General features: G+C 40.0%; 1 protein-coding gene across 7 annotated transcripts in view; it reads right to left on the bottom strand.

Annotated features, from left to right (window-relative positions):
• ELF1 (E74 like ETS transcription factor 1) overlaps window positions 1-25,412 on the bottom strand; it is a 144,338-nt gene that overhangs the window by 47,360 nt on the left and 71,566 nt on the right. For 5 of the 7 annotated variants that reach the window (XM_084624231.1, XM_084624237.1, XM_084624232.1 and 2 more), the window contains exon 2: window positions 9,198-9,506. In XM_084624231.1, the coding sequence (XP_084480357.1) occupies window positions 9,198-9,269 (72 nt within the window). In that variant the 5' untranslated portion in view covers window positions 9,270-9,506. Of the gene's footprint in view, window positions 1-9,197; window positions 9,507-10,061; window positions 10,129-23,369; window positions 23,391-25,412 lie in introns of those variants that run through there. The other 2 variants (XM_084624235.1, XM_084624234.1) reach the window with 2 other exon arrangements.

Raw genomic sequence — 25,412 nt, 5'->3', positions numbered from 1 at the left:
GAAAACTGTTTAGATTGTTTCAGAACTAAATGTTTGTCTATCTGGAATATTTCAATCTTAACACATCTATAAAGTGTTACTAGAACATTAGGTTGTCAGGAACAAATATCAATCAACCAGCAATCCTTTAACATGCTAACTCGCACAGCTGCAGAAGGTGGTCACATAGCAAAATAATCATTAGAATTTCTAAAAGGATTACTTTGTACTGAGCAAGCATATTTATTACAGACATAATTGAAAACAATTAATGTATATCCCCATGAAAACATTTTTACAGAGTCGCATCCGATGAAGTGAGCTGTAGCTCACGAAAGCTTATGCTCAAATAAATTGGTTAGTCTCTAAGGTGCCACAAGTACTCCTTTACTTTTCAGAGTAAAACTGTACTTAAAAAAATGATCAGGGCAGAGGATTAGAAAACATTGTAGGGTATAACTGCACTGGCTGGAGGAGGAGAAGGGAGGGAGATGTTTTCCAATTAATTCCTATGGTTCTATTAATTTGAAGCTGCTCTGTCCCTCCCTCTCCACTGCAGTATCCACTCTGTCATCACCCCACCCTCTACATTTTTATCGTGTCAGAAATAAAAGAAATGAAGCAGCTGGAGAATCAGAAACATATCAAGCCAAGCAACAATAATTAGAAGACAAACATTCTTTCAAAAGGCTGTCCCCCAACAGGAAGAGGTTTTCAGAAAGTGAATGTTACAACAGAGAAAAGTTTTCTACAGCTAATCTTCTAAAAGGTCATCTGCAGGAAGAGATTCACTAGCTGATGGTAGCACAGTTTGTTACAATTACGCCAAGATTTTTTTCAGCAATCTCCATACTACAAAAAACATAGAACACTATTAATTTGACAAATTAAAAGAAAGGTTCTGTGAGTGGGTCCTTCTGTAAACAAAACAGTGTGGGTGGACTTAGGGCTAACATACACTTCAGAAGAGTAGAGTATGTAGATTTGTACCTAGTTCAAGCCATTTTTTTAACCATTCAAGAAAAAAATCTTATGATTGAGGTCATAATCTGATCACTGGACACAGTTCAAGTGCAAGAAAAATAAAATATATTCCAAGCCAATGGTTCAATACAGATGATGGCTATAAGGTCAAGTACCTCTCAGCAAAAATCCAAGAAGGGAATTATTGGTAGCACCAGGTGCCATTAAAAGTTTTGAAAGGCAGGAATTAGTATTTTAAGTCATTCAGTAGTTTTTAAAAACATGTTCCAACAACAATTGTTGTAAATGGGTAATAAGGCTCAAATTAAATAAAATGCCTAATATATTTCAGTGGGCTTCTACAGTGAGTTAAGAGTTCAGTATACACAAAAGCCCATTATGGAAGTTCAGCAAGTAAGTTCCTCAAAATACAGGAATCAAAATAAAATAACTTCTAAAAGACCAATAAAATAGTCAAAAAGGAGACCTAGGTAAGGCCCCTCTGGCAGTTCTGCAAAAATTAGGAAGTGAACAGGTTAGAGCTGAGGAGAGGCAAGTCTGAACAAGAGTGACTCCAAGAGAGAAAGGGCACAAAGTCATAGCATCAGAAAAGATGACTGCTGCTAAACAGTTCAGTAGAATAATGAGCTTCACTAAGACTTATTAATGAACCCCAAAGGTGTGCTCTCATGTGAGTCAATCAGAATCAGTCTGCATTATTAATATTATATCAAAATGGCTCACAAAACTATTATCCCATTTAAGAACCAAGTCAACTAATTTTCTTAATTGCACAAGACTATATAGAAACTAACCAGTAATCTACCCTGCAGGTTCTCAAACTTTGGCCCATAAACCACTGTTGGTCTTCAGAGATCTGGCTGGTCACATGGTTTTGGGTCTATTTGTTTCCACAACAGAGATGAGGGGAGTTGAAATGAAAAGCAAAAAAGACAAAGGGACAAAATAACATATGAAAAAGAGGTAAAGTCCAATTCTTTCTATGAGTTTGAAATTGCTTTATTTGCCCCAGGGTGTTATGTGATCATGAACCAGAGGGTAAATGATCTCCAAGAGACAATCACACTATTAAGATGTGGTCTAGGATATGAAAAAGTTTGAGATTCCCCAATATAACCAATACCAAGACAGAAACGTATTGTGAAAAAATGGTGAAAAAAATGTTAAGAGTATTAAGGTTGAAAAGTCAAGCACTCAAAACATTTAAAATGCCAGAATAAGGTTGCCTGACACAAAGGCATCCCCCTCCCACATTTCAAGTCTGTGACCCAAAGCGTGAGGTATCAGAGCTTTTTAAAGCAAAGGCCATGAAAACTTTTTAACATGAGCAAACCAACTTATTTTTCCTTCACCTCGTTCTCGGAAATGGTTGAATCATTTGGCTGAAATTAAAAAATGAGTCCAAGGCAGACACCCAGCATGGAAAATTTGAGCCCAAAAACGTAATGTTTGGAAAAGTTATAAGTTAGCTTGGCAGAATTCAAAATTTTTTTTATATAGTTTTGATGGATAATATCAATGTTTATTTTTAAGCATTTTTCCATATATTTATCTATTTAAATTTTCCAAGTTGCGAGAAATTATGGCGGGGATCAAAAAATAGGGAGTCAGATAATTATTTAATGACAGCAGGCACTGAGATAAAAAAAGTTAAACTTTTATAGCCTTTAAAAACAAAAATTTCAATATCACATGTCAAAATATACAAAGTAAATATCCTTAAACCAAGCAGGTTCTCAAGCAGCATTTTTCTTACTTTGCCGATCTGTAAATTTCAATTATTAAAAATGGAAATATTTTTTCATCGATCTGTGTGTGTAAAGTGAAATCGACAGCTACCAACAAAAATCTAATCCTTCCAAGCCTAGCTATAAGCAGCTGAAAACAGAGCTTTGTAGTGAGAAGTGTGGCGCAACCTTAATAATAGACAGTGCTACCAGTCCCACCTATAATATATATAGTGCAATATGCCACATCCTCTCATATCATTTGCTAATTCTGAACATTTCAATGGTTAAACGTAAACTCCTCCTAAATTATCAGGATTTGAAGGTCATGCCATGTTTACAAAGGAAAAATATTTTCTCTCGATTTGAATGAAAGTCTTGGATTACAATTTTGAAAAGTAATGCATGAATCCCTAAATTATGAAGTGCCACCTACATTCAAGGGAAACTATGTTAGCTAGAATAGCTTCTAAACGTTCTTCCCAGAGTAGAGCTTATATGTTTTCAACATTGCTGAGTAGGCCTTATGAATGTTGCAACCCCCAAACCAAACAAGGGGGAAGCTCAAGATGCTGGAACGGGGATGGCAAGAGGGTGAGGAGGAAAAAAAGCCTTAAACAGTCAGTCTCCTCTTCCAGTCCTGTTAGAAACAGATTCTTTGCTAGTGAGGTGTTCATTCCCTTAGGGTTCTGCTGTTGCACTAGCTTGGTAGCTGAAAATGTTGCTTACTTTATTTGCCCATAAAGCCAGCCCTTCTCATTAGCACCTTTCTCTATAAAAATGGTTCTGGCTCAACATGCTCTCTCTCTAACGACCTAATTTTGTGCCACTACCTCAGCCTCCTCAGAAACAGGAACTAAGGCATCAGTTCTCAAACTTTTGTATTGGTGACCCGTTTCACACAGTAAGCCTGTGAGTTTAACCCCCCCTTATAAATTAAAAACACTTTAAAAATATTTAACACTATTATAAATGCTGGAGGAGAAGCGGGGTTAGGGGTGGAGGCTGACAGTTTGTGACCCCCCCATGTAATAACCTCGCAACCCCCTGAGAGTTCACCACCCCCAGTTTGAGAACCCCTGAACAAAGAAAGCAAGTGAACTATATTGTCATTCTTCAAGGGAGTAGGTTTTAAATAATTACTTCGCTTCAGAAGAATAAATCCAAATAAACACTTTTTACTAAAAACAAGGAAGAGCGTTTACAATTTAGAAACAAGTTTAGTGTAAATGAAATTCTTGTCCAGAGCTTTCTAAGGTCCCATCTACACTGCACAGCAGAAGTAAAAGTGCTGTGGAACTAGATACAATAGGTCAGTAATCTGTTCATTTTTAAAACATCTTCAGTCTTGCACTACCAACACGACTGAATCATATTTTGACAGTGTTACTGAACTGTACTGCAGCCTTGAATTTTATCAATCTGTAGGATTGCTCAGGAACGTGGTTTAGCACAACCTACAATTGTGTTCTGACCATGCCTGGGGACTACTGTCCTGAATACACCCACCATGGTAGTTTAACTAAATATCCCCAACATCTCTGTCACCTATAGAAGTTGCTCCAATAGAAGATATTACCTCACCCACCTCTCTCAAATATCTTGGGATCGATATGGTTACAACTACAGTGCATATCCCATCACAGTAATTTATACAGTGCCAAAAGACACTATTAGGATAATTCTTAGTTTTGCCCTATGCTTAAATAACTATTTGAGGAGCTTAGTGACATACGATTCAGGGAGGAAAAGGTGAACATAATGAAAAAGTGACCTGGAGAATACAGAAAATTATTAGTAATAGCCATGCTGTCATATAGTAAGCGAAGCTGACTTAAATAAATTATAGTCCTAGAAGAGTAGGAGCAAAAATCAACAGTTTTAGTGGCATTTAAAAAAAAAACACGATCACCACTTTTTGGGTTTGCATACTCATAAGATGCAAAGTAAAGGTTTTCTTTCCTGCAATATTAAGAATAGAAAGCCCACAGCAAATATTCTGTAATTACTCACAGAAAATATATGTACACTTGTAGGCTTTAAGTGAAAAATGAAACTTTGTAAAAAGAGTCTTTTGTTATTGCCAAAACTACTTTTTTACATTGACTGCACTTGCAAATTTCATCAATAAAATTTCGTCCACCCCACACCCAACGAAGCTTCTACTGAAATAAACTGATATGTAAGTGACAAGAGAAAGAGGCAATTTTATTTCAGATTTTACATACCTGTCTCAATAATATAACTGGAGGAAAAGTACTTGAATCCCAATAGAATAGAAAATTGAGACTACTAGTAGTTGTGTTATTTTAGTCACAAGAGCAATCTTGTACAAATTATGAATGGCAGAAGAAGTCTGATAGAATTACTAAGTCAGAGATCCTCTCCTTCCTTGATGGAGACTGCCTGTGAAATCAGAAGAGTGAGCTTCTGACAAGGTGTCCACCACACCTCAGCACATGAGAGATAAAAAGGTCTCTTAGGAGACTTCCTAGGAGCTTTCTGAATATGGGAGTCCTCCTCATTCAGAAACTGACTTCAGTTCCATCAGCCCTGTCAAAGACAATCCATCCTTCTAAACTGACCCACAGCCAGATCAGGAATGTGGGAAGGGGACTGAGAATCTGTCTGAAAGATACTCTGCATGGAGATAGAGAGTAACATTTATTGCCCGATCCAGAGGCCCTCTGACTCTGGAGTTGAGAGGGGAGAGAGGAAGTGGCCATCCACAAAGCAAAGGAGACTACTGAAGGCAGACTGGAATTGGGCCAAAAGGTGGAGAAAATCAGTCCCCACAAACTTGACTGCACTGTTCTGTGAATCTGTGCCATGGCATCTCAAAACAATTGACAGGCCAACCCTCTGAGGTCTTCCCTTCCTCTTGGAGGAGTGTGAAGGGCCAAAAGTGGCAGTCAGGGCATAAAGACCCTGTCAGGGATAGCACCAGGTCTGATCCCCAATCACTGCCAGACCTATATACCCTTGGGAAAGTACTGTGGCTGCCAAAATGCAACTGTTTCAAGGATGGAACTTCCTAACCAATTGAAAGGCAGTGAAGGAATGGGGGGAGGGAGGAATTGAGAGAGAGACAGAGAGAGAGAGAGGATTCATAGAGTAAAACCAGAAGAGACCAACATGTCATCTAGCATGGTCTGTGCCATACAGAAAGACATCACCATGACCCAACAACCGAAATTAGACCAAAGTATCACAGCCCCTGGGAGACCTGACTATTATGTGCCACAGGCAGGAACTGTGCTAGGGAGCATATCTGCCAGAATTGGAGCCTCTAGGATGGGGGTGGGCAAACTACGGCCCAGAAGCCACATCCGGCCCTCCAGATGTTTTAATCCGGCCCTCAAGCTCTCGCCAGGGGAGCGGAGTTGGGGGCTTGCCCCGCTCTGTATGTGCCGTGGAAGTAGTAGCATGTCCCCCCTCCGGCTCCTACACATAGGGGTAGCCAGGGGGCTCCACACAGCAACCCCACCCCAAGTGTCACCCTCACAGCTCACATTGGCTGGGAATGCTCACAATGGGAGCTGCAGGGGCAGCGCCTGTGGACGGGGCAGTGTGCAGAGCTGCCTGGCTGCACCTCTGTGTAGAATGAGGGACATGCCGCTGCTTCTGGGAGCTGCCTGAGGTAAGTGCCACCTGGAGCCTGCACCTCTGACCCCCTCCTGTGCCCCAGTCCCCTGCCCCAGCCCTGATCCCCCTCCTGCCCTCAAACCCCTCAGTCCCAGCCCAGAGCACCCTCCTGCACCCTCAACCCCTCATCCCCAGCCCCATCCCAGAGCCCACAATCCCAGCTGGAGCCCTCACCCCCTCCCGCACCCCAACCCCAATTTTGTGAGCATTCAAGGCCCACCATACAATTTCCATACCCAGATGTGGCCCTTGGGCCAAAAAGTTTGCCCACGCCTGCTCTAGAAGGTGCAGCCTAGTTTCAGACTGATGGTACTCCATGCAAAAACAGAATCATCCCTATTTAAGCAGGATCTGTTCTGTGTAGCAACAGAGTCTGTAATCCTATTAGTAGAGTAAGCACAGAAGAAGTTTTTATGTTATTTGTGCATGGTCACACTTGCACACTCCAAAAAGGGCCACTGAGAAAGCAAAATATATATATCAGTATTTCTTAAACAGAAATGGACAAAGCTGGTAAGGGAAGAAATCATATTTCCTGTTCATGTGGAGTAATTCAAATCCCACCTCTAGCACCATCTGACACTGGCTGAGCTGGATTAAATTTGCAAATAGATGACTCATAAGTTGATTTTAAGAGCTGAAGTAAGACAATAACAAAAGAAAGAAAAGAAGAATGAGTTAGGACTTCCCAAAAGTACTGAAAACAGCCAGAATCTAGATACTGAAACTTTCTCTGAAACAGTCTCCCTCTTTAAATTCCAGAAAGAAAATGGTCTCTAAACTACATGTTAAGAGCTATTAAAACAGGAAAGTTCCTTATATTGTTTCAATCCTAAATTCTAATTTTCAAAAACACAGCAAAAATAATTTTAAAAAAATTAAATTGGGTGAAACCAATACTCAAAGCTCAGCTAGAAAAAAAGATCTTTGTTAGACCAGTAAAAATATTTTCAGGGCTACAACTTTCTAGTTGTCAGTTCTGGACAAATAAAGAGAAATATCAATTTTATCCATCACAGAAATCAAAACCCTTAACAACTCTGTATAAAATTAACTACCTCCCTGGTCCTACCACATGATCCCTCTGATTTATACATTCTAATACAGCATTTTTTTTTTTGGTAACAAAAATAATATGACACGCCCATATTCAATTTCTACTTTAACCACTCAGACATTTTTCCGAAGAAGAATGTCCCTTTTTATAAGATTCATTCTCATAAATCAGCCACCTCTAGATTTATCCTCAACTCTTGCAATTGAGCTAAGATCCCCCAGGTTTGGAAAGAACTTGCAGCAAGATATTCTAACTGAGTGGTCCTTGGCGTTATAGAGTTCACTTTTTCCCATTAGTCTGTCACAGCCTTAATTGGGTTACTTTTAGGGCATGCGATAAGACTGTTTTCCTAGGCTTTTTCTAGAGTAGGATTTATTGGGCTTCCAAAATGAATGCCAGGGAGGCATTTGTTCTGAGGCTGAAGAACTCTTACGGGAGGTTTATACTGCCCTCTTGAAATAGTTGATCGTGTTCTTTATATTTTATGCCTATTGCCATTTGTCTAAATAAAAACATATCTAAACAGAGCAAAAACATGTTAGATTAATTTCTTCTCTATGAATTTGGAATGAAGCATCCTTTACTTTCTCAGCATTCTCCTCTCCCATTGGCTGGGAAAGTGAGAACAACAATATATAATGCTAATAAATAAGGCTTGCTTTCCACTAAGTTTATGGAATTCCAATATTTGAATCCCTGGGCTGTCATGAACTCTGAAAAAATACAGGGAAGGAAGTTACATTGCCAGAACTTCCACCCAAAATTGAGTAAGCAATTCACATTCAGTTTCATTGGAAGCATGTGATAGTAAGTGACAGCAGATGTTAGCCAATCACAGCCCTTTAGGTAGGTCATGTTAATAAAAAAAAAAAAAAAAGCCAGAAGCATGATTACAAAACCAGAAGTATTGTAGAAGGAGAAGGGATAGGTAGGTGCTTTTCACACAAAAATTTTAAAAGATATTATGACCTGGACAGACAGTTACTGTGTTCAGCAGCATTTTGAAAACTGCCTCCCTGTAATACTGCATTGCTAAATTTCTTACTAACAAATATAAAGCTTACCTTTAACAGGCATTTGAAATCTCTTCAGAGCAGTTGCCCTCATCCCTCCATAAGCATGGATTATTATCATTTGCATTTAAGGAATCCTTCACTATAGTGTCAAGGCACATTTTACATCATTTAGACACAGGGCCTGGCTTAAATAACTAATTGAGAGAATGGTTTGAAGGGGATGGAGGGGTTTTTTTTGGTAATGTGACAGACACTAGCCTAAATAAATTATTGGAGTTTAAATCGCTAGTTGCATTTTTGAGTAGCTGACAAAACCCTTTAATGATACAGTTCAGAAAACAACCCGTCAAGAACATACGGTATCCAAGATAACCTCCTGGTAGTGTTTCTGGCCATCTGTGGAGTAGCAGACTCCCCATATTTATCATCTTACCCAAGTGTATTGGAAGGGTTAAAAAGACTGCTAAATACTAGGGCTTTGGAATTCTGCATCGACCAGTGGGATCTACTGGCACAGATCTGTTAACAATGAAGAAATGGTCTCTTCAATATCACAGAAGTCACAAGGCGATGACCACCGAGCGCTTGAGCTATTTTCTGCTTTGTTCACACACACACACTGCATGAAGCAACAGTGAACTTTCAAAACAGTGCAAACATTTTCTGTGGTAATAATGATCTCAATGCTTAGTTTAAAAAAAAAAAAAGCGACGTTTTTTGATATTTTTAGAATACGTGCATCACTGACAAACTAACATAGCTTCTTTTTTTTTTTTTTTTATCTCATACCTGTTGCTCATCCTCCATGACGTTGCTGGCAAATTCAAACACGAGCTCATTCTGTTGTACAACTGCTGCCATAATAAAGCATTCCCAGGTCTCAGTTCCACAAAAGAAAAAAAATGCTCTTAAATGTAAAGGAATGGAGACGGTTTCCAAGATCCAGTCAGGCAGGAAAACAAGATTATGAAATGAATCAAGTGTCTGGGACAATAATTCCTGGACAGCCAATCTTCTTGGGTTCTTCCCTGCTCAAAAATAAACAAACCCGGGGAAACTTTTCCTGAAATGTGTCCTCAGATAGATAACCTTTCACCCCTGAAAAACAAAAATATTACAATGAATAAGCAGTTGCGTTAACTGTACAGCACAGCCATAAAAGTTTGTTCAGAGTGATAAAGAGATCCAAATCTACATCACATAAAGTCAGACACTCCCATATCTTTAGAGATCTTATTTTTACAGATAAGAACATGTTTAATTTAGTGTGCTTCATAAATCGTTCAGTTTGCTTCACCAAGTTGGACATTAATTTCAAAGTGTATCAGATTAAAATAAAAATAAGAGTAGTATACTGAGAAGTAAAAACAAAAAAGATTTAAATACAATAGCTACTGACATTTTATTTTTCACTTGATACACAGCATTCAGCTCCCATACTTGTTAATGAACCCATGTATCTAAGAGAAAATTCAAGGCAAATATACAAGCCTAGAGCGATCTAATAAGTTATTGAATACATCAGGTACTATTGTTTTCTCCTCCTCATTTGCTAGTCCAATTTTGAAAAGTTGTTATTTTGCCAGTTAAATGGATGATTCACTGTATCTTGGTTAACTCCTAAAGCATAAACTAGATAAAACAAATACATACTCTTTTTTAATTAATCCTTCTAAAATCCAGAAAGCCCTTGAGTTCTCACACTAAGCAGCCTCTCTTTTTAAAATGTACTGTAAATGTATCCTTATCTCTAGCACAGGCTTGCAAGCTACAGGAAGGAAACTGCACTGACCACGTCATGGCAAATTAGAACATGCAAAGAACTGCACGCTACAATAGCAAAAAAACCCGAAATGCAACTTAGGAATGTAAACAGCTTCACTGGAGGGATGTGCGCTTACAACTCCCACATTCTAATTTATTCAGCAGCAATAAAAGGTAAAGGCAGCTGAAATGGACTCAAAGTGATAAGCTGTATCACACATTTTTTCAAATGGGAAATAAAATGTGATCTTGTTTGTATGACTCATATATTCAGTAAACTGGTAAGAAAAAGCTGAGAAACTTTTTTAAAATATCAGCCAATATTTTCAAGGAATAGGTGTCTAAAGCTAGATGCCTAAGTCCACATTTAGGTGATTACATATGGATTTAGGACCTAACTTTAAGCACCTATTTTTGAAAATAGCCCTTGGTTCCCCACATTGCATTAAATTCAGATCTCCTAAGGCAGTTTTCTATCAGGGTACCTGTACCCCTGGGGGTACGCAGAAACCTTCCAAGCGGTATGCCAACTCATCTTATTTGCCTAGTTTTACAACAGGCTCTAGAACCCTGAAGCAGGACAGGGATCCCCCATGTACCGCTGCGATAACAGAGGAAGAGGGATAAAAATTCAACAAACCATGTCAGAGCGGGTGGAGTGGGTATTGCGGGGCGAGACAGGAGCAGGATTAAAAAAATAGTCCTCCCACATGGCAAACAGCATGAATGCCCCAGCTAGTAGCCCCCAATTTCCAGACGCCCAGCTCTGAAGGCAGCGTTGCCACCAGCAGTAGTGCAGAAGTAAGGGTGTCACAGTATGGTATTGCCATTCTTACTTCTGCACTACGGCTGGCAGCAGCACTGCCTTCAGAGCTGGGCAGCCAGAGAGTTTTTAAGTGCGGTGAAACTTGCGGCACACAAGACAAATCAGACTCCTGAAAGGGGTACAGAAGTCTGGAAAGGTTAAGAACCACTGTCCTAAGACACAAGTTATATATTAGTCATATAGCAATCAACTGTGAAATATACAGTTTGAGCCAGCCAGATCCTGTGCTCATTAAAGTCAAAGGCAAAATTTCAAAATGACTTGAAAGGGAACAGGATTTGGTCATTTCTGATTATTAACAACTGTGTTTATATACAAAACTGACTTTGTTAAAGGGAGGGGATACAGATTCTTTGGTTTGTTTTTACAGTGGAATAAGACAGGGAGAATGGAACTGCCCCTCTATTTCCCTAGCATCAAGAAACCTAATTAGGGAGGAGATGACATGTACTATACCTTCAGGAAATCCAACAGCTGGGTCTTCTTTTCTCAGGGGACACACTGTCTTTTGTAGTATTCCCTAATTAATGAATTACAATTACATGCTAAAAAAGGGTTTAGTATAAAGCACTTAATCCTCCTCTTCCAAAATCAGGAAACCCAAGATTGTACAAACATGAGAACCTCCCCAACTTCCAAGTTAAATTCCCCATGAGAATAATCACAGCTCTAAATAAAGGGCATATATTCATCCGAGTTTTCTTAATGGAAGCCACATGCATGAATATATTTTTAAAAATATTTGTTTAATTTTTCAAGCTTAAAACTATTTATTTTGTAAAGCACCTATAGTATTTGTGAGGTTCTCCATGTATCCTCAGAATACACATACAGGTTGCAGCAGTGCAACGACTCTAGGTTGCCTCTCAATGTTTCTAATCTTTAATCTTGAGGGACCACTTCTAACCTCCCTTACCATTTATTTCTTGGCCTCTCTTTTGAGAAAATGGGAGTGCCAGTATGCTCACTAATCTCATTTCACGTGGCCACCTAGCAGCCTGTTTGCTGATATTCAAAATGAAGGATACAAGAGCAAAAGTAAAGTAGTTTAAACTTTCCCCAATAGATAAATTAATACATTTTCATTAAGATGAAATAATTTGTTTGCATTTTCTCTAACCAAGGAACAGCAATACCAATTTCCAAGCATCACAGTCCAAACACTATGAGCCTACAGACTTGAATTTTTCTATCAATGAAAAAAAGTAGATATATTAACAGCAGCCGTTCTAAATTAGGGTAAATGAACAAACTCAGACACATCCTGACCTGTGGAGTGCGTAAGATACTTCAGTACTTTAACAATACTTAGCACTTCTGAAACTTCCTTTCATCCAATGATAAAGCATTCTGCAAACATTTAAAGCTGCACAGTACTGTACGGCAAATAATACTGACTCCATTTTTACAAATTGGGATATGGAAGGGCAGAGTTGTTAAGTAAGTCACTCAAAGTCACAAAGAGAACTGGAGGCAGAGCCTGGCTGGGGCTCATGCAGAAGGGCTGACATCACACGGGAGGCGGGGACAAAGGGGACAGCCAGAGCCCCGTCACCTGGGCTTGGGCACTCCTTCCCCCATCCCCTCACCTGGAGACGGTGGGGCTCTGGCTGTCAGCCCTGGGGTGGCAGCAGCAGCGCAGAAGTAAGGGCAGCAATGGGGCGCTAAGTCTACTGCGAAAAGTGATGACAAATATAGCTTCTCACATTGCCTCCCTTACTTCTGTGCTGCTGCTGGCGTGGCGCTGCTTTCAGAGCTAGGCGCCCGGTCGGCAGTTACTTCTCTCTGCTCTGCCTTCAGAGGTGCATAGTGGTATATATACTGGGGGTGAGAGGGAGCACATAAACGACTACAGACACAAAGAAAGGCGGCCTGATCAAATAAGTTTGAGAACCACTGCACTAGACACATTCCTTAGAAAGCTAGCATAAGAGATTTATTCTTCCGTTGATGATAGAGCATAATTCCCCATAACATGAAGAGCAAAATTACCTGTGACCATTGATGAATAACAAGGTGCTTATAAGTTTCAACTTTTACTTGAGTTTTTACTTGATCATTAAAAATACATTTATCAGAGTTTATCTTTTAGTTTCAAAAATCTTTATTAAATCAAAAATGGTGACCTGTATTTAGGCCTCAGAAAGATTGTGATAAGGCATAAAGAAGAGTGCTCTAAAAAAATGTAAAACATGGATACATCAATATTACACACACATTAAAGAATCATATCCCTTTTTTTACATGGAAGGATCAGGTGTTTGTACCTAGGAAAGGACCTTCTCTACCTACTATGGGCATCTGTCTTCCAGAGCCCCATCATCATCAACATTCTCAAGGACAAACAAAGAAATATATGTTTCCAAAGAGACTGAACATAAATATGCTGCATATTTTTAAAAACAAGAGAAAATGAGTTTTAAAAACAAATTACTTTACTCCTTATATTTTTCATTAGCTATAAACACATTTTTTATGGTAGATATCATACTGTGTAGGCAAACAACATAGACCCGATACCCAAAAGCATATGCTGTAGCAACAAACGATTAAATACATTTGAACTAATGAAATAAAGTAGCTGGGTCAAAATTAAGTTTTGTATTTATTACACCATTTAAAATGTTATACCAGTGTTTCCACTACACAACTTTTTTTAGGGAGTTGAGAGTTTAATCATAAAAGTAAAAACTGACCAAGACCAAGACCAATGACCAAGTCATTGCTAAGTGTCTCAGCCTGAACGCGTTTAATAAAGAAACTAAGTTTGAAAGAGAATCTGTGCAGTCTCCATCAAGTTGGCATAAGAATAGTAAAAGACAGAAACATCTTTGCAGATGTAGAATTGTGCTTCTATGTCTCAGAAATATTTAAATAGAACTTTTTCCTGCATCAATCCAGAATATGGACCTATATCTATACTTTGGAAAGAAGTTGAAAATAATATTGCTTTTCCTCAACCCCAACAGAACTCTGCACAAGGGCATTTGGTAAACATGATAGCTGGATTATATAACTAGAATTGTCACAGTCTACGTTGTTATGCATTTGATATGAATTATAGACTTATGGCTGCAACAGTAGTAAAATGTTTATCAAATTATGCCCTGATCCTCCAAAGGGATTAATAGAGGTGGACTCTTACAACTGATCAGAGAACCACTGACATTAGTGGGACATGAAATTACACATATAAGAAACAAGCTTTAATATATGTTTGAAATAGGTTTTTAGATATTACATCTATCAGACTACAATGGTACACAGTTTTATGACAGATTGTTATAAAATGAGAAACAGAATGTAGATATCAAACAAACTGATTTTTTTGTTCATATTAGAGCAGGGGTTCCCAATCTTGGTTCGTGGCTTGTTCAAGGTAAGCCCCTGGCAGGCCATGAGACACTTTTTGTTTACCTGAGCGTCCGCAGGTACGGCTGCTCGCAGCTCCCAGTGGCCGCGGTTCACTGTTCCTGGCCAGTGGGAGCTGCGAGGACTGGTGTCCTGGCTCGCACCGCTTCCCGCAGCTCCCACTGGCCGGGAACAGTGAACCACAGCCACTGGGACCTGTGAGCGGCCGTACCTGCGGATGCTCATGTAAACAAAGCGTCTCGCAGCCCACCAGGGGCAGCCCCGAACCAAGTTTGGGAACCCCTGTACTACAGGAAACAGTCACATAACCAAAACACTATGAGCCTAATCCAAAAACCACCGAAGTCCATGAGACTTCAGTCTGGTCTTCACTACAAAGTTAGGTCAACACAAGGCAGCTTACATCTACTTAACTGTGCGCGAGTCTCACTTAAATTTGGCCTCTGCCGATGTAAGTGCCTCGCTGCGCCAACTTAATAACACAACCTCCCCGAGTGGCGTACAGTCATGGTCGATGTAGTTAGGTCAATGCAGTGGAAGTGTAGACACTGCGTTACCTACATCGACCATTACTGGCCTCCAGCAGCTGTACCACAATACCCTACACTGAGCTCTCTGTTCACCACTGTGACCTCTGCTGCCCAGGGGTCATATAGACTAGAAGTCCTCCTCCCCTTTAAAGCCCTGCAAGTTTTTTAAATTGCTTTTCCTGATTTCCCAGCTTGGTGATCACACCTAGCAGCTCTCCAGTCCATTGTTGAGTGCAACTGCTCAGCTGACCATGCCAACTACACCCTCCAGACGCACTCCTGCCTAGAGTACACAGGAGATATTGGATCTCCAGGGCCTGTGAGGAGAAGATGCTGCATAGGCTCAGCTCTGAACCAGACATAGAAACATGGACATCTCTACAAGCAGATTGCTCAGGCGATGCAGGAGAAGGGCTATGACAGGGACCAGCAGCAGTGCCACATGAAAGCAAAGGAACTGCAGCGGCACAAGAACGCCAAGGAAGCCAACAACTGATCCACAGTCACAGACCTGTGACTTTTACAAAGAGCTGCATGCCATCCTCAGTGGAGACCCTATCACCACCCCCAATAGCATCATGGATAGTACCAAGGAGCTCAAGTCAGACGCCCTTGCCATAATCAGTGAGGAGGAGTATGAGAAACAGGCAATCCAGCTGTGCAACGAGCCAAGATCTGTTTCTGACTCCACCTCAGTCCAGTCAGTACTGCAAGTTGAGCACAGGAGAGCCCAATGCAGGGGCCAGAACCTCCAGTAAGTATGGAGTTTATTTTGAAATTACAGGGATGGCACCCCAAAGCAGAAGGATACGTATGTTGATTTACTCATCTTGACTTGTGCTAGAAGAGGTAGTAGAACAACCAAGAGATATAGAGCTGCTATCTGCTTTTTAGTCTCCTCCAATGTTAGACAGTGGAAGCCACAGGAACCAGTTTACGTATGTATACTGGGATGTCCTGTGCATCCTCCATAGAGATCTCGATGAAACTTTCGAGGAGGTAGTCTGCAATCCTCTGCTGAAAGTTTCTGGGGAGGGCTGCCTTATTTCTCCTGCCACAGTAGGACACTTTCCCATGCCATTCAGCAATAACTTCAGCAGGCTCCACTGCAGTCCACAGGCCAGCAGCATACAGACCCAGGGCAGCATTGGGATGCCAGTACAGGTTGTGCTCTCAATGCCTCTGTTACCCTCAGGAGTGAAATATCAGCTAAAATCACTACTGCTTGTAGAAAACTGTGCCAGTATTCAGTTCCGTTGCCTTCTACAACTCGAAACATGAAACCGAACTACTTCCTCCTCATTTCCTCAGCCCTGGGAGGGCTACACTCACCATAGCTGGTGCTGTGACTGGTGCCATAGTCCATCGATCCCAAGCAAAAAGTAAGAATGTAGTACTTATAACTTGTGTGGAGCAAGGGGAGTGAATTCACTCAGCATCTTAAGTTTCGACTTCCATCGTGAATACACCGACAATGGTACTTCTGTGTGTTATATCTGCATCTGCTGCCATTGTGGCCTACAGGGTCTCCCCCTCTACACATGTGGAATGCCTGAGCCAAATACGGAGGAGAAAGAAGAGGACTCAGGATAACATGTTCCACGAGATTCTGCAAACCAGTGCTCCATCAGAGAATGAGCACAGGGCCTAGAGGATCACCACTGTAGACACTGGAGAAAGACAGAGTGGAGAGGAGAAAGGTGCAGGAAAAAGAGAGTGACATACTGTAGAAGATGTTTGCACTTCTCAGGCAGCAAACCCCTTGATGCAGACTCTGGTGGACATGTAGGTTCAACAATCCCATGCTCATCTCCCTCTAGAGCCCATTGAGAACTCAATATCAGGACCTCCCTATAGCCGCCCCTGCACTCCCCTAACATTTCAAGTAGCATCAGGTGTCAGTGTACTGCCCTTACCACTCCACCCCAGGGGACATTAAAGACAAGTACAGCTTCACATACACTGACCTGTAAAGTCACGGTTCGTATATGCGTAACCTGAAATGAACATGATTGTTCTTTCTCCTTCATAAGTTCTGTTCGCTTAATTTATTACATTTGATTAAGTTTTACATGTTTTTTATAAATTGCCTGGTTCATGTCACAGAACAAAATTCTATTTTTTGGAACATAAGTCATCTTTATTAGTCCACAACATATGCTGGCTGGTGCTGAGCAGTTCTGAAAGCAAACAATTAATGGAGAGCTGTGCAGGCTCTATGCTTCTGTCAGAGATGGTGGACAGTGAGGGGGGCCACGTGGGTTTGTGGGATTTTGAAAAGAAGACATGAACATTATGGGATGCAGATGAAATTATGAGATGGAAGACACTGCATTGTGGGAAGTTGACCCCATGCTCCCAGTCACCCCTGTGCGACTTGCATCAGCCCTATCTGACATTGCAAAGTCTTCCCAAGAGACACTCGGATGGATAGTGGTGAATTGCACAGTGGGATACCTACCCACGGTGCATTGCACTCTGCATCAATACAAGCACTCCTGGTGAGTATGCACACTGCCGACACAAGGAGCCAAGTATACACACGCACAAGTAATGAATTAACCATGGCAGTTGAATGTCAGTGTAGCTTAGGTTGACATAAGTTTGCAGTGTGGACATGGCTTTTGTTTTTATTTCAATGGTCTTTTGGCCTCTTTTGCTGTTATAAACATTGAGCGCTTCGTGAACCATCATGGAAAAATGTTTCACTATTGCTTCTTTTGTGATACTGGGTGGAAAACAGATGGTTCCTAAAGCTCAAGGATGTATATGAATCAGTTACAACCGTAACAAAACATGAAATTTGTATTAACACACACAGCAATTCCCACTTTATAAGACCAACCACATGCAATTAGTCCCAAGAAAAGGGAGAAAAACATGATGTAAATAAACTTATTTCTAACACTCAAAACTACAGGCTAACTTACCAGGGTAGCAAGTAAAAACAGAACTTTATATACAGTAAACTAATGAAAAATGAATAACCACTTACTAATTCTTATCTAAAATTGAACAATACATGAATAAACACTTTCTCAGTCCCCCTGGAAATCCTCTTCTACTTCTTCTGCTATGTCTCAATAACCCTGAAACTCCTTGATGAGCCTTCCAGAAGATTTGCTTAGCCAATTTACACCCTAGAAATATATTTTCACTGGTGACCCTGCAGGAAGACCTGAGCAACCTGGGACTCCACACCTTTGCTAGAGTCCTACTAGGCCCTCCAACTTCCTCCACATGAAATCCCACCCCACTGACTGGCAGCATAACCTCTCTGCTTATAAAAATTTGGTCAGTTCAGTAAAGCTCGTAAGAGATCCCTTCAGAACTGGCACTCCTGGTTTCTATGGAGATGCTGCACCGTTGCCATACAGTGCTCTCCTGCACAGGGCTAAAGCTCCAAATGTCAATTACATATACTAACAAGTTCATGATTATTATCTTATATAGCCCTTATGGCTTTGTCATTCAAGTACTGATGCAAAACATCAACTTGCTACCAACAATAGGAAGCAGAGAGTGCATCAATGCTGCTCACAGCGGTAGTTATCACCCATCAAATTGAGCAAAACCAAAACTTAAGAAAATAACTACCCTTAACACTGTGCTCTGAGGGCTATTAAAAGACACTGTCAAAACACCCAGGGCAAAATGTGCCAAAGGCATGGGCCATCTTCTTAGAAAGCTCTGCCACCAGTCTTGGGGAATTCAATTCTTGGGACTAACAGCAAGAGCAGCCCAGTTGAAACTTGTGGTAAAATACAAGACGAGAGAGGACATCTCTCTCAGGCTGCTGGTTCCCATCCCAGGCAGGGCTTTACAGAGCATCACAAACACCATGAAATGACCCTAGAAAAATATAGCCATCTAGGCCCAATCTAGCAAAACATTTAAATATGTGCTTAACGTTAAAACACATAAGTAATCCCATTGATTTCAATGGGAATACTTGTGTTTAAAGTTAAGCACATGCATAATTTTTCTGGTGTGGAACTGAGCTCAGGTGTTATGTTCTAAAAATGGCTCAACCCACTTAGAACAGGGACAGCTGCATTATGTATTACCTAAAGTTTCCAAGTGGTTTTCAAATGTAGTCTTAAATAGAGCACATTATTTTGATCTAGTCTGGAGATAACAAAATTGTCAAAAGACAATAGAAACAAAAGGCTTTCACCTCTTGACCGCCTTTATCTTCTCCTTGGAGTGAGAAGGGGGAAAAGACGCTATTGGGCATTGTTACCTGGGAATTTAGGAAACAAGAGGCCACAAACCATCCTGGCTGAAGTCAGGCAAACACACAGATGGTAATGACACCACTCTCCAGGCCTTTTCAATGTTTTCTTCTGCCAATAGGCATCACTTCTGTCTTACCAGGACTGAGCCAGATCCAGTTCACTGCATTCAGAACCATATCTCAAACAGAAAAAGTAGTGGGAATGTAATAGCTGAGTGTGATGAAAAGGAAACACAGAGTTGAGAGACAAAGCAACCCAAAATGCTTTATGATCTCTCCAAGTGTGTTTAGGCACTGTCCATCCTGTTAGCACCTGCTCCATGTGGAAGACTATAGAAACTCACATGCAAGAAGAACAAGCAAATGCCCTCAACTATTTTCAGTGTTTAGCAGTGAGGAAAAGGGGAACCAACTTGAGACACTGTGCTCACCCTCACAAGATTTCTGAGTTACTTCATGATAAATAGTGACAATAGCAGCAGATCTGACAGCTGTAACCTGAGTAGCCTTTTCTTTGTTCATAACTAAAGAAGCTTAAACACCACTAACATCAATCGTATCTGTTCCACAGCCTGGTTTGAAACCAGGCTGCATTGCCAGGGACTATAGGCTCACTTTAGTGCAGAAAGGAGGACAGAAATCAGTCAGGTTATTCTGTTTTATCAAAAAAGTAACATTTTTATTTAAAACTTGATAAAAAAATTGACTGAATCTCTTGGCATAACATTCGGCTAACAACTACATACTCTAAACTGGATTCCAGGCAGCATGGACACAGGTCATAAAAAGTTCCTGGTGGCACCAGGTAATCAAACCTTCCATTAATAGCAGTCTTTGTTAATCTGAATATTTAATATTAGGCAGGATTCCCTTCCAGAGTATTAAAAATAAGGAATTAAACCTTGTTTATGCTATAACCTTTTTCTGACTTTAATTCCTTCACTCCCTTTTGCTGCAATCTGTTGAAAAGGCTGAGGGGTGGCGGGTAAAGGGGTTGAGGTAACCTCAAAACAACACAGAAGTGTTGGTTTACAAGATAAATGGTTATCTGACTTTGCAAAATACTTTCATAGAGTTGTTCAGATGGCAATTATGGGCCAGATGACCTAGTCTGAAATTTGTGAATTAAAAGTATGAAACAGAAGGGGCAAATTTTCAAAGTCCCATGACTTAGGAACATACATTCCCAAGCCACTTTTGAAAATGGGACTTGAGCTCCTAAGTCCTTGTCTATCCATGAAATTTGTACCACTTTAATGAAACCAATATAGTTAAAGCCGCACACACACACACGTACACATTTATGCCAATATAAAAGTGCTTATTCCATATGGGGCAGGGAATAAGTGATACCAGTAAAATTATTTAATTAACAAATAAACAAAATCACACTGCTCACCAGCATAATTATAACGGTACCAATTCTGTGTGTGATTCAGGCCTTAGGCACTTTTGAAAATTTACCCCACAACTAAGCTGTCTCCACTGGTTTTCCTGACCTCTCCATACGATTCTCTGTTTCAGGGGTCACTGACAAGTACTCAGTCCCTCTCAGACTATCTCTGGATTTATCCTGGTCTCTCCTCTCATCCTCATAACCACTGAATCTTCATCATTCTTAGACTATACAAAGAAAAGGAGTACTTGTGATACCTTAGAGACTAACAAATTTATTTCTTTTTGCAGATACAGACTAACACGGCTGCTACTCTGAAACCGTTCTTAGACTATGCTTCACCGGAGCTTGCCTCCATTTTATTATATATATATGGTACACAGAAGGAAAATAAGATCCTCCTATTTACCCCTTCTTATAATACAAGAACAGACAGATACAGAATTGAATTGAAAATCAGCAAATTTAAAACTGACCAAAAAAAATTAAAAATTCAGCCTATAAGGAACTGGAGGAACTCATTGGCACAGACACAGTAGAGGCCAAGAGCTTAGGAAAGTTAGTGACATGGACATGGGTAACTGGAGCTTAAGAATAGCCATACTGGGTCAGACCAAAGGTCCATCTAGCCCAACATCCTGTCTTCCGACAGTGGCCAATGCCAGGAAATGAACAGAACAGGGCGGTCATCACAAATTATCCATCTCCCGTTGTCCAGTCCCAGCATCTGGCAGCCAAAGGCTTAGGGACACCCATGGGGTTGCATCCTTGACCAACTTGGCTAATAGCTATTGATGGACCTATTCCATTAACTTACCTAATTGTTTTTTGAACCAAGTTATAGTTTTGGCCTTCACAACATTCCCTGGCAAGGAGTTCCACAGGTTGACTATGCGTTATGTGAAGAAGTACTTCCTTTTGTTTATTTTAAACATGCTGCCTATTAATTTCATTGGGCGACCCTGGTCCAAAGTTACAGTAGATATGATTTTAAAAAGAAAACAAGTTTGGAGTGGATATAAACCATCATGCTTCACAGCACAAGCCAAACTCTCATAGATGTGAATTTCAAACAAGCGTCTCAGACAGGCAGGATTTCCTGCCCCCCCCACCCCCCCAATAATTGCCCACTTTGGGACTCTTGCATTTTCCTCTGAAACAGTTGGTGCTGCCTACTGCCAAGGTAGGACAGATGGAATCTGATCTGGAATGGCAATTTTTCCAATTACATGAGATAAAATGCCTATTACAGTTCATCAAGCCACAAGATTTTGCGTTCAAATCCTTCGCCTAAGCAAGTCTTTAAAGAGAGGAAAATAGAGACCACTGAATTATTCCCTCCTCTAGAATATCCAATGTACCTTATCTTTTATATTGTAAACTTTTGAGACAGGGACTATCTTTGTGTATTGTACTATAGTGAGTAAAATGTTGAGCATACTGTCAGCATAACACAAATAAAGGAAGTACATTTGCAAGAGTTCTTAATATTAAGATTTAATTGCCTTTTAAAATCTGGCTAAACAAAATCTAGTGACAAGGATTGATTTATTGAATGTAAATTGTTAAAATCCCAGAACTAGTTTAAGAATTCATGTAAACCAAATGCTTTAATTTTTTGGAATACAAAAGGAGTAAATACATTCTCATTTGTTTAATACAGTAAAGGCACTTGCAAATAGTTTTGGTGTCTAATGGCCCATTTTAATTAGGAAGATTAAATACTGATATGCTGTTAAGAAATCAGGTCCTCATGCTGCAAGAAGCAACATGCAGGCAGATGCTTGGAGCCATGTCAAATCACACTGTGTTCAATGGGAAGGAGTATGCCAGTGGGGTTTGAAGAACTGGAGCCTGAGATAACTAACTCATTGGTAAAAAGTATCATCTGATAAATAGAGTTCAGGGGAAATCTTGTTTACTAAAATAACAAGATACATAAAACTGCGATCCTTTCTGAATAGAGGGTTATATTTTAAACTTAAAAGGGAGTAAATCGTAGATCAGAATCAAGAGTTGGGATAGGACAGTGTTAGTTATTCTGGTCAGGTGAAAAACTTCACAAGTTACTGGTAGCCAGCCTCCACCAAATTCTGGTAAAACTGCCAACTGCCCCATAAAATTACCAGGCACACAAACTCGTAACGCAAATTTTTACCACCTGTAGGCAGCTATAGAAATCTACCTCCAGTGGTCAAATCAAAAGTTTCTCATTCAGGGCAATCTTTGTTGCTCAGGCCTAGGTAATTCTAGAACAGCCACAGCTTAACAGAAGGGGAAATATTTATTTAAAACTGGAACTAAGCCTAGGTGCCATACTTCCAAGCTCATCCATTCTATGTATGAAGAAAGACAGGCCCGTAAAAAACATCAACTTATTTGATTGTTTTGCATCTTAATGGCCTTTGCTTCCTGCTATCTCAATTTCCCCCCCCCTTATTGTTTTGCTGATGCATTCTAACCGATTACAAAGAGCATGCTGTTGAACAAAATAAAATATTCTTCGGAGTTAAGCATTTTATTCTGCAATGTATATTCATATTAATATTATGTATGCAGATTCACTGTAAATATAGTGTCATGCATTCAAGCTTTTGGTTTCACTTACGTACACCAGTTAAAAAAAATAGGTACAAACTATTCTGAGCAAAAGTTGTGTAGTTTCAACATTAACAAAACCCTTCCCTCTTTGCCCCCCTCGTCCCCCACTCCCCACCATTCTATTCACATCTTGATATTTTGTAGGCCTCTGGCATACTTTCATCCACCATGGAGTTCCCAAAGAGACCTCTGAAGGTCTCAGAAATGAGACCTTGCCTTCGGTAAATGATCTTACCTTTATTGAGACCCTAAGGGATTGATACGATAATAGTGTAATCTATGGAATATTCCTCTTGTTTGCCTCTCATTTGCTGTCATCTGTGAGCAATATGAATAGTCTCAACCTTACTCTGGAACAGACTGCTATTACTCAGCTAGACCTGAAATTCCAGTTCTTTTACATTGCTATCTACTTTCCTTCATTACTTTGCCAGTTCTACCCCGGTATCAGATTACACAGAGCCAATATTTATAGCACCTTGCAAAACAGTCATACATATCACATACCTACATCTGCCTATACCTGTTGCCCTCATATTTAACCCTTTTTAGCACTAAAGCAAACTGTTATATGCTCAAATTTGTTATTTAAAAAAAACTGGCCTCAGGAGATATTTTTTCTCTTGCCTGTCAGCTGAAAGAGTGTGCCCAAATACCTCCAAAAAGTGATACGGACAATTGTTAACATAACTTCAAATAATTTTATAATCCTGTCATTTAATTTTATGAACCTCCCCTGTATGGCAATGTATGTCACAGACAAAGATGCTGAAATGCCCATAACAGTGAATTTATTCAGACTGTAAGAAGCAACAAGGCTTACTGTACAGCAAAACAAGGATTATTTTATACAAACACCTTTACCCTGCTATTTTTTATTTTTAGCATCTCAGAAAATAACCTTCATAGAAACTTAAAATACAGCATTTGGAATTTAAGATGATCAGCTCTACAGTTTAAATATGCAACCCCACGTCTTCCCTCTGACTCCACTGCTGCCAAGTTAGAGAAGGAGCTAGCCAAATCTTTTTAAACACGTGACTGGCACGGTTATTACAGATGGAATTTCTGACCCACAACTGTTTCAAGGCTGTTCCTCTGCCTTGAACATATGGGACTGCCTTAGGCTTGTCTCTTGCTTGCCTGCTTGTGATAATTCTTATCCCACCTTTCCTTTCTGGAGAGGACTCCATTAATTCTGTTTCATCCAGAGTCTGTCTTACATATTTACTTCCATTAAATATGAAGTGACATGTTAAAAACAAACCAATAAACAAAAAATATAAAACCAGGTAATTTCTCATTCAGACACCATGATGTGGCCTAGGCATTATACATGCCACACATGTGAAACTTCAACTGCGACTCTGCGCTTTTTGGCCAAGGCAAGGCAGTTTGTGCATTCCTATATTAGAGGTCCCATGTTATATGTCTATGATGTGCCTCAGAAATGAAAGAATGTGAAAGATATGTATAAATACATTAATTCTTATGAATCAGATCTGTACAGTGTGCTTCTAGCTTCAGTGAATGGATTAACTTCAGTGAAATGGACAATATACGATAAATATGACCCTGCTGTTTACATGTAGCTGTGTTGGTCCCAGGATACTAGATAGAGTAGGCGAAGTAATACCTTTTACATCACCCACCTTGACCCCTGCCATTTATCATCATTCAACTGGGCCAACTCAAACAGCACAAATGAAATGCACAGGGGGAAAGTTCTATTCATTTGTTTCTTTAAGCTGAGTTCACTAATGCAACCCTTCAGACAAGAATCACAGACCAATCAAATTGCTTTTCTTTTAGAAAGTATTTGCTGTTTTTGCTTTAAGAAGTATCACAAGTTTAACCATGAAAAAGGACAGCTTCAACACCTATCAGTGTCCATATTAAGTGGCTTTGGCTTAACAGGCATTTGATTCTGCCATGAGCTGAGCACTCTGGCCCTGATCCAGCAAAGCACCTAAACATGTGTTTAACTTTAAATTAACACTGTAGTTAACAATGAGAGACAGCTGATTTTTTCCTTGAACATATTAAACAGGGCTGTCCAGTAATTTGGTGGGAATAATACATGTTTCCTCTTCTAATCTATTACTTAGCTAAAACTCCTGTCTTTTCACAGATGTATCTGAAGCTTTATTCATTTAATCTTATTTGTGCTAACAAGTCCCACTTAAGTTTTTTCATATAGGTTGTGACTGAAGTACTCAATATTCTTGCATGTACATTGGTCCTCTTATTTTACCACTGGAATTCAAAACTGGAAGCT

This window comes from Lepidochelys olivacea (genome assembly GCF_965140295.1).
Source record: "Lepidochelys olivacea isolate rLepOli2 genome assembly, chromosome: 1".
NCBI lineage: Eukaryota > Metazoa > Chordata > Testudines > Cheloniidae > Lepidochelys > Lepidochelys olivacea.
This window is presented reverse-complemented; position numbering and strand designations above follow the sequence as displayed.